At 45.2% G+C, this 10,868-nt stretch overlaps 1 protein-coding gene across 1 annotated transcript; it reads right to left on the bottom strand.

Annotated features, from left to right (window-relative positions):
- Nucleotides 1–2,263: 2,263 nt before the first annotated feature.
- On the bottom strand, nucleotides 2,264–9,529 carry NHLRC1 (NHL repeat containing E3 ubiquitin protein ligase 1). The gene has a single exon (XM_089918392.1). The coding sequence runs from the start codon at nucleotides 9,443–9,445 to the stop codon at nucleotides 7,982–7,984; it is 1,464 nt and encodes a 487-aa protein (XP_089774518.1). The 5' UTR covers nucleotides 9,446–9,529; the 3' UTR covers nucleotides 2,264–7,981.
- Between the last annotated feature and the right edge of the window lie 1,339 nt (nucleotides 9,530–10,868).

Raw genomic sequence — 10,868 nt, forward strand, 5'->3', positions numbered from 1 at the left:
GAAACCCATTTAACTCATAAATTCATTTAAATACAGAACCTCTTTTTCCATATTACCCCCATTCTAGTAACATCCTGTAGGGCTAGAATTCTACTCTACATATTTGTCACATGCTTATATACGTTATAGTATGATAAGGAAAAATGGTGGTTACGAGAAAAGTGTTTACTTATAGGAAGAAGCGAGATACAATGGGAAAACCAAACTAGGTTAGGAGTCAGGAGAGCTGACGTCAGCTGCTGACTCTCTCCAATTCTGCATTTCTCTGTAGAAAAAAATGCTGTGTGCAGCTTACGTTGCTGAAAATCCAAAATCAGAGAGAATTCAAACAGCAGCAAGGTTTAGAATTCTGGTTTTTCTCCTAAGAAGATTAATCACTTGTCCAAGTTACTTAACCTCTCCGGGCTTCAATTTACTCATTTGGAAAGTAAGGGACTTAGACATCAACATTTCTATGATCCTACCAAACTTTAAAATCTTATGTATCAAAGGAGCTCTGATAATTCAAAAAAATCCTTTCAATTGGTATCAGGCGACTCTCCTCCCACTTCTCAAAAAAGTCAAACAATTTATTAGTAGTTTGACAACCCACTCAAAACTCAAGGGAGCCAAATCATTTTCATCTATTGTGGATCTCTGAGCATAGACTGAAAACCAGCTTTGTGCTGACTTGACATAAGGTGTAAAGAAAAGTCCTCGTAATATGTGATGTTTTCTAGAAGCCTCTACCTTGGACTCTCTTGAGGCTCCTTTAGATGAAAGTCACAGACACCCAGCTCAAACTTATTTCAGGAGAACAGGGAGCTCGTCAGCTCAGATAACCACGACATCCAGGGTTACGTCCAGCTTTGGGAACAGAAAAATTGGGGACTCAACAATGCTACATGGATGTCATCCTCCTCAGTCTCTCAGCTCTGCTTTCTTTTCTATGGGCTGAATTCATTGTCAGGCAGGCTCTCCCTATGTCGGAGCACAGATGGCTTCCTGCAGGTCTAAGCTTCATAATCATTAACTTCTATGCTTAAAAACAGAGGTATTGCCTTACCCCCAAATGGTTCAAGCAAAATAATGCTTCAAAATAATGCTTCAAAATGATGCTAAGAATTATTTGAATGCTTACCCTGTGTTCTGCTGCACACGTATAAACTTACGTAGGTCTCACAACTCTAGAAAGTTGGTACTATTAAATTTGCGTTCTACAGAAAGAAACTAAGGCTCAAAGAGATTAGTTTATCTATTCTCTGTATGACCTTCAGCAAATTACTTAACCTCTCTGTGCCTCAGTTTCTTCATCTGTAAAAACGCCAACAACAACTATTTCCTAGGCTATAGTGAGAATGAGATAAGGCTACATAAGAACTGAAGGATGGTACCCAAAGTAGAGTCACTGCATCCAGTGAGAAGCCAGTCATTCTTGGTACCATTTCCACTTGCTATTCTCTTATCCTCTGCCTCTTTCCCTGTAATGGTCCAAAAAACTTCAACCTCATACATTCCATGGTCGCTAACAGCATTAGGTAAGAAAGTGTCACAGTAGGTCACAGCTAGAGACCGAGGGAAGGAAGCCTAAAACAGCACAGCGAGGGCAAAGCTGGAACCAAGATGCAGTATCCAGGTTGGGATGATAGAGCTGAGGGTAAGAGCTAAGTCAAGGCCGCTGATTTAGCCTAGATGGGAGCCAGTAGCGAGGCCTATACCCCGGATGGCAGACCCCAGGCACCAGCAGGCAAACCTCTAACTAGAAGCTTCTAATACTGCTCCTGATGGGGTAGGAGCCAGCTTCAGAGTGTACCAGCAGAACAGCTGCAGGTGGGAGCCCGTTCTCCCCCGAGGGAGACGGTAATGAGCTAACCTGGCTGGAAGAGAGAGCGTGGAACCCAAGTGAAGGTCACAATCTGACAGGAAGCCTCTCACTGACGGTGATTACATGAAGAGATGGTGCTAAATACTATTCATAAATTATTTGGCAAGTTTCACAACAAAAATAGGACTTTATAGACAATTTAACACATGCCCTGGCAGAAAAAAAATATTTCTGAACTCAGTTGTGAAATATCCCATCAAATCAATGCATTATTTAGGGTGGTTTCCATCAGAATTGGAGAAGCTTTTCTGAATATCCTGACCAAGTGCTGGGTGCCTGGAGCCGAAACTATTCTAGGGCTCCCTATTTCTCCAACACTGTTCTCTGAAATTAGTCACTGTTTCTGATCTCTTTTAACAGACGGTTTCCGATTCATTAAAAATAGCTCCAGGTGGGGCTTCCCTAGTGGCGCAGTGGTTGAGAGTCCGCCTGCCGATGCAGGGGACACGGGTTCGTGCCCCCGTCCGGGAAGATCCCACATGCTGCAGAGCGGTTGGGCCCGTGAGCCATGGCCGCTGAGCCTGCGCGTCCAGAGCTTGTGCTCCGCGACGGGAGAGGCCACAGAAGTGAGAGGCCCGTGTACCGCAAAAAAAAAAAAAAAAAGAAGCTCCAGGTGAAAACTTGCAATGTCTTTATTTTCAATATTTTGCCTCTATCTGATCCTGTGGTTAGTGCATGGAAGCGATGCCCCCTGAGTTGCTGAAGCTGGAGGACGGGAGGACTCGAGTAACACCCTCATGCCAAGATGTCTGGCAAGGTCCTGATTTAACAACAAGCAGGTGCTGAGCATCGAGAGATGTCAAGAGCACAGGAGACAGGAGGATGCCTCCAACGACAAGAATCTCTGAATTAGTGAAGTATTTGTTATGTCCATTTGACTCCTCCTCCCATAAAATCTGTGGCTGCCAGGATGATGGGAAAGCACTAAACGTGGGAGAGGATTATAAAATGTTTCACTGCGGGATGGATTTTATTTAATAATAGATAGGCTTTGTTCAAATGGGGCACTTTTGACCCGGGCAGATATTACTAAATTTACTACTGTGGTGTTTAGCTAAATGTAAAAATATCAGAAAGTACCCCCAGATGCTCAGAAACACAAGTGTCATTTTGTCTTCTTTATATGGTCCCAGAATCCTGACTGGCTACATCTACAGAAAAGTAGACCGTGATGTCGGGACCATGAAGAAACAACACAGGCTTAAATACAACTGTTTAGTTTGTTTTGGATGAAGTGACCAGTATTTATGACATTAATCAGTCTGGAATTCTAGGGTGACATCATCTCTTCCAATATGCTGGCTCTGTTCTGGCCATCTGGGGCGCTGACTTTTCCTAGCGCCTTGAGCACGTGCTTTCCAGAGCACTTACACTTCTGTGCTGTGTTCTTCTGATTAGCTTGTCCATCTCCCCTCCAGACCATCCGTGCTTAGAAACCTTCATGTCCTCACTGCTTCACACCTTGCTCAACACAAAATGAGCACATAGGAAATATTCAGTGAATAAATGCTTGCCAAAAAAAATCAAAGAAATTTAAAAGTTATTTTTTAATTGATAAACTTCCTGTTCCAGTATGGCTGAGTAAACTCCAACTGGCTCGTCCTTCTACAGAAAACAACTGTAAACTTTGGACACACACACACACACACACACACACACACACAATAAATCTCCTAGGCCACTGGATTTCACTGGTGAACTCTATCAAACATTTAAGAAGAAATGACATCAATATCACACAAATTCTTTCAGGAAATAAAGGAGGAAGGAACATTTCCCAACTCATTTTATGAGGCCAGCACAACCTTAATGCTAAAACCTAAAGACATCACCAAAAAAGAAAAACAAACTCCATGAACTGATAAATTTCGTCCATGATCAGAATGCATTTGGCTATCCTCACGTGTTTGACGTGTACAAATAGTGCTTCCAGCAAATTTATATAAAGTATTTCTTACTGATTTGTCAGAGAAGAAAAATTACTAATTTTAAGATTTGTATTTTAGGGCTTCCCTGGTGGCGCAGTGGTTAAGAATCCGCCTGCCAATGCATGGCACACAGGTTCGAGCCCTGGTCCGGGAAGATCCCACATGCTGCAGAGCAACTAAGCCCGTGCGCTACAACTACTGAGCCTGCGTTCTAGAGCCCGTGCTCCGCAATGATAGAAGCCACTGCAATGAGAAGCCCGCGTACCTCAACGAAGAGTAGCCCCCGCTCACTGCAACTAGAGAAAGCCCGTGCACAGCAACGAAGACCCAACGCAGCCAAAAACAAACAAATAAATAAATTTATCTAAAAAACAAAAAAAAAGATTTGTATTTTAGTGTCCACCTGTATAATTTTGTGGAAATTAACTCCAAAATGTAATGGAATTGGCCTCCTGTATCACCAATTTCAGTCCATCCAGATTTATCCATCAGTGGTTTGAAAATGGAAATAGATTATATAGAACAGGGAACTATACTCAATATTTTGTAATAACCTATAAGGGAAAAGAATCTAAAAAAGGATGTATGTACATCTGAATCACTTTGTTGTACACTTGAAACACAACAGTGTAAATCAACTGTACTTCAATTAAAAAAGAAAAAAAAAAAAAAAAAAAAGAAACAGGCAACCCCCGCCTCAAAAAAAAGACTCTAATTGGATCTCCTTGCCCCTTTTTGGAAAAACCTGTTCATCCCAGGCCAATTTGTAAGCCGCTTTCCTGGTCTAATTAATATATTTGATGGGACATTAATGGACAGGCTGTTCTTCAGTTGGATGTGCACCCCTAATCCAATCAGCTATTGCTGGAGGGGGTCGGGTAGTAGGAAATATGGTGGCCGAGGGCTGGCTCAACAGCAGGGCCTGTGGGAGGGGAGGTTTTCCTTAGAAGGGGTCGTGGGCACAGCAGACACCATCATTGTTCAGCACGGTAGCTGTGGTGAGTTGTGGCAGCCTCCTTATCATATTTTCTACATAGTCTTCAAGAAAACAGTTCATGTCCTTATTAACCATGGCACGCCACCACAGTGGTCACTGCTAGTAGAGCACTAGCCACCAGTCTACATTTCTTCTTTCTGCGGCAGGTGTAGGATGATTCAATCGCTATCATCAGGGGTTCTTCCTCGCTTTTCTGAGGTGTATGGAATATTGCTTCTTCCTCAAAAGGCACATAATTCACTTTCAATGAGGTCTGCACTCCACTTAGCAGGAAAGGTCTAGACGAGGCACAAGCAAAATGGTGATGATTTGGGTTCTGGGATCCGGAGTGTGTCTTGCTAAGGGAAGATTTATGACGCTGAACCAAAGTCCTTAGAAAATGCCAAGGAAAAAGACTGAGAAAATCAAGTCCAGGTGGCAAGTCCAGAGGGCAGAACAAGGTCAAAAACAGGAGACAATCCAAGGATCAGGTATCGAGCAGAACTAGAACAGATGGAAGGTGATGTGAGCTCCGCTCAGTGTGCCTTTGCTTGCTTTTTTGGATTCACCAGGTGGCGCGGGGTGGGTAGTGCTGGCCTCAGGGCACATGATTGAGGGGGACATTCAGGAAAAGTCTGTTCCTTCTCCTTCTCCATTTACCCCTGGTCTCTGGTCTCTGGAGAGTCATTCCAACTCTCCTCCATCACCTTGGAACTGTTTACTTTCTGCTGTGATTACTTCCTCCTGCCTACCTCAGACTCCCCAATTCCTCTAATAACCTGGAGTTCAGTGGGGCATGGTTTGAGCCCTTTAACCAGTTTGCTTTAAAGAACACAGCCCAGAAGGTGAAGTTAGCATCTGCCTTGCGGGTTACTGAACCTGTTCCTTCAGCATGTGCACTGTTCAACCTGTTCATCTGCCAGGTAGAGGCAGCCGTTAACAAGGTCACTTGTTATCACCTCTCTGATTCGCTCCCACATCATTTTAGGAACTCACGCCCCATTCTTCCGGTTGGGTAATCCACATGGTAACAAGTGATATCTCCACACGTGCTGCATATACCACACGTGGCCTGAAAAAGACATACGCACAGCTCTATAGGCAAATACGATGCCACTGATAATTCTAAATAGGAGAAGGTGCCTTGATTGGCTCAACTGACCCGGAGGCCATTAAAATGTCATTGTTGGGGCTTCCCTGGTGGCGCAGTGGTTGAGAATCTGCCTGCCAATTCAGGGGACACGGGTTTGAGCCCTGGTCTGGGAAGATCCCACATGCTGCGGAGCAACTGGGCCCATGAGCCACAACTACTGAGCCTGCGCATCTGGAGTCTGTGCTCCGCAACAGGAGAGGCCGCAACAGTGAGGGGCCCGCGCACCGCGATGAAGAGTGGTCCCTGCTCGCCGCAACCAGAGAAAGCCCTCGCACAGAAACGAAGACCCAACGCAGCCAAATAAATAAATAAAATGAATTTATAAAAAAATAAATAAATAAAAGATTTAAAATAAATAAATAAAAAATAATAATAAAATGTCATTGTTCCCGAGGAAAATGTTTTTAAGGTCAATCCACGGTTGCCCTACTCACAAATGACCAAGTCTGAACCCGTATCTTCACCTGAGACAACTTTTCTTGTTACGCAACCCAGAATACCTGTGATGTCACAGACCCAAGGGCGATTTCTAAGGGTTGGGTGAGCGTGAGGGCTTGGGGCTGTTCCCAGAATCCCTATCTGGAATGCGTTTACAAATGGTGATCAGTCCAGGGTGCCTGAAATCTTATTAGCGCTGCATGATGGGCGCATTGAAGCAAAATGGGCTTCTGTGGACTGGCACGGGAGCCAAGCTCACTCTTTCAGGACAAACTATAATCTTATTCATAATTTGGGGCCTATTCCTAGAATGTACATTCTATCTATTAAAATGCTTTGTAAAATAGAAGCCTATTGCTGATAAAACATCAGCTATTACCTAAAACAAACTCTCACCTTTCAGAACCAATATTTTCTCCCTGAGAAAAAATTTTTTCTGCTGCTTCTGAGGTGTCAGTTATTTGGTACTATTCCAACAGCCCTCAACTCTGAAATGTTTACACTAGCTAAACACACACAACTTACAAAGAACTGGCCACTTCACCCGAAATTTCCAGCTATTCACTTAATCAATTGCAACGTTGAAGCAGGCATTACCTTGGTCAAGGCTATACTTCAATTCAAGAAGTATTTAACTGTTTACCAGTGGCTAAATGCTGACTCAGGATCAAGGGAATTGTTTATTGAGTACACAGTGTTTGCAACACATGGGACAGATTTAAACTGGACAGAGAAAAACCCCATCACCAAAGTGCTTCAGGTTACCACTGATCATAAAAAGGCAGGCAAAATCATTTCTGCCATGAACTGATTGTGGTGACTTATCCCTTTATTAACATGAACAGAAATATCATCCAGCCCTCTAACACAGAGTATAGGGGTAGAGCGTTCCACAGGAGTTTAGAACTTACGTCAACACAAGCCTTTCTCAACCAACCAAGTAGTATTTCCTGACTACCTACAGCGGAGGAGATACAGGTACTAAGATATGCGTTGACCTTTTGAATAAGCAATTTCAATAGTTTTTCTCATTCAAGTAACTCAGGATCCACAGTAACTCCATCTAATGAGCCACCAAAGGAACTGCAAGTTGAATTAAACTGATGTCCACCACAAAATCCTTTTTCTCTTGAACTCTGTAAAGTCTCCTTTCTCTGTGCATCTAACTAAATAGCTACCTGTAAATAGAGTACACATAGCAACAATATACACCCACATATATTTTTCCACATCTGTTATCTTATTTAAGAGCAAGGGGTTTTGGAGTCAGAATTGAGTTCCATTTGTGACTGTCATAGTAAGTAAATGTGACCTTGGGTAAATCACTTAAGCTCTCTGGGTCTCAGTTTTCTCATCTCTAAAATGGGATTCGTAATAGAAATTGGGTAATTGTAAGGATTAAAGGAGCTAATATTAGCAAATTTCTTAGCACAGGGAGTACATAATCCATAAATCATAGATTTAATTATTATCCTTTAATAATTGTCCCAACCTTTGTAAGTCTACCAGGCACTTATAATTATCTCTGTTGAACAGATGAGATTAAGTAATTTATCCAGGGTTCAACAATTCAGCAGTGGCAGCTCCAGGGCTTCTGATGCCAGGCCCCAAGACTCCCACCATCACCCCCAGTCAACCTTATAGACTTTTATAGAATGGGCTGCACTGTCCAGCACAAGAAGAGAATTTTCCTTGGTGAAGGTCAGTGCCACAGGATGGGAAAGACCGTGGGTGATGATGGGCTTCAGTACTGGAAACTCCTCAGGTTTTCCTAAGCATACGACAGCCAGATTAGAAGTGTCGGCAACAATCACGTTCCCCTGGTGATCAAAGGTCACAGCGGAGGCGGTTATTTTGGAGGGGAAAAAGAGGCTCAGCCCAAAGGCATCCACCTGGCCGATGAGCTGCATACTTGAGCTGAACACCTTCACCGTGGTGCTGCAGGCCCCGGTCCCCACAGCCAGGGGGTGCTCTAGGACCGCAATGGCCCCGGTGAGCCAGGACACCGCCACCCCCCGGGGATGGCACAGGTGAGTTTGCAACCGTTCAGTTCTCCGGAGGACCCCTTCTGGAAAGTCGATTTCCAGGAGGTGCAGGGACCCCGCCTCCGCATCAGTTACCATGACCCCATTCTGAGGGGTGGTCTCCACACCCCAAGGCAAGGAGAACTGGCCTCCGATGACAAGCTTAATCTGGCCAAAGAAGTCAAACACTTTGATGGAGCGGTCGCCGGCGTCGGTGACAACCACATGGCAGTCGTTTGTGACGGTGACGTCAAGTGGATACCTAATGTCCTGAGCAGCGTCCCCCTTCTCTCCAAACTGATGCGCACATCCTCCCCCCGCGTCAAAGATCTTGACACGCCTCCTGCCGTCGTGCACCACCACGACCCGCCCCGTCTTAGGACACAGCGCCAGCCCAGTGGGGTTGACCAGGGTCCCCCAGCCTCCGAAGGCGTGGTGGCAGGTGAGGACCCCGGGGGCGGAGGGGGCGGCGCGGGGGGCCGCTGGGGCCGGGCGCAGCGCGGAGCCCAGGAGCTCCAGGAGGTGCAGCACCGGCAGGCAGTCGCTGGTGTCGCAGCCCCTGCAGGCTCGCCGGCAGAAGGGGCACTCGAGGGCCAGCGTCCGCGGGTGCGCCAGGGCGGCCACGCAGGCCAGGCAGACCACGTGGCCGCAGGGCAGGTTGCGTGGGCGCCGCTGCTGGCGGTGGCCGAACCGCTCAAAGCACACCTTGCACTCGAGTAGGCTGGTCTCGGCCTCGCGCACCAGCTCCCGCAGCGCTGGCCCGCTCCCGGAGGCCTCGGCACCCATCGCTCGGCCTGAAGGACTCCCGCCGCGCCGGCAGCCTGCGGAGCTGTACGCTGCCCCCGCGCCGCCCAGGGTCACGGTCACGGGGCGGGGCGCTGGTCCTGACGTCGACAGCGGCCGGCCGCTCGGCCGAGACCTGCTGCCCCCTGGTGGGCACTGCATCCTGAGGGTCTGACAGTGGACACTGACAAGCTGTATCCACAGCGCATGGTCAGACCTGTAATCTTCACAACAGTCATGGATGAATAATCTCCAATTTACACTTGAGGAAACATACATATTGAGGACAAGCGGGTTGCTCCCTGGTACCCAGCAGAGTGCCCTGCAGTTTCCCGTCGGCAGCGCTGGGTGCTGGGGCCTGGGGCTGGCCAGGCATGAAACCTGGTCTCAGAGCTCACGATGCTTATGATCTGACTGGGAAAACACAGTCGTACAAGGGAAATTAAAATCCAAGGGGGTGAGGCAGGTGCACGTACTTCTTTTGGGTCTTCTATCACTCTTGGAGTACAGTAGATGCTTCATGACTACTTGTAAAATGAATTTATGTATGAATGAAGCAATGTTATAGGAAAATACATGCAATCCACTAGATGAATTTGTGTCAAGGCGGGGACTATGGCTGGGAATGTCTCCCAGAGAAATTAATATGAAAGAAGAAAGCTGTTAGTTAATAATAAACTTACTCCATGCCTGCCCTCTTTTAAGTGGTTTCCATAGGTTATCTTATTTAAACCACATGACAATCCTAATAGGTGTGTTACTTTCATCACCCATTTTCTACCATAGTGTTTGTAGAGGTTAAGCTTCTTACCCAGGGTCACATGGCTAGGAAGTGGCCAGGCTAGGACTTGACTGCAGAGCCCACACTCTTAACTATACCAGTCTTTTCAAACTTGGTTGCACATGGTAAATACCTGGGTTTCATCCTCCAAAGATTAATTTGTCCAGGGTGTGGGCTGGGCAGCTGGGATTTTTTTAAAGCTTCCTAGGGGCTTATCATGTGCAGCCAAGTTTGAGAACCACTGTGATATGACAGTCCCACACATGACAGCAGGTTAAATTCTTTCCACCTCAATCAATATGGAAAGCACAGAGAATCTACAATATGTTCAAAGATCCTCAAACAGGAGATAGCACAATCTCTCTCAGGAATCGCTGTGGTACTGCAAGCAATCATTTTCAGGAGTCTCCCCTCAATGGATCACGTGAACGTTGTCTTTGGCAAAACCACTTATCAGATCACTTCTCCTCATTTAGAGATAATTACCGTGATCATTCACCCTCTTATTTGCTAGACTTCTGAGAAAACAAGGGATTTTTATCCCATTAAATCCCCTGGAGGAAACTTTAATGTAAGACAAGAAAGAACATTTTCTTATGTAGTGTTACAAGATTCAAAGATTATCTGTGTATTGGGACACAGTAACCAACTTAATATTATAATTTCAGACTACAATACATTTTCATTCCAAATAGAAATTACTTTCTGAAGTCATCCTTAAGTCAAAAAAAATTCAGGAAATCTAAATCCCATCTAAAAATGCAATATTTTTAGAATTAGTACTAAAAGATATATAATGAGAGCCATGTATAGAATATTAAATTTTCTAGTAGCCACATTTTAAAAAGGAAAAAGAAACTAATAAAATGAATTTAATTGCGTATTTTATTTCATCCAAAATATCCCAAATGATATCCTTAT

The sequence above is a fragment of the Delphinapterus leucas genome, chromosome 10, assembly GCF_059928025.1.
Source record: "Delphinapterus leucas isolate spDelLeu-1000000601 "Yukka" chromosome 10, BTC_Dleu_Yukka2, whole genome shotgun sequence".
Lineage (NCBI taxonomy): Eukaryota > Metazoa > Chordata > Mammalia > Artiodactyla > Monodontidae > Delphinapterus > Delphinapterus leucas.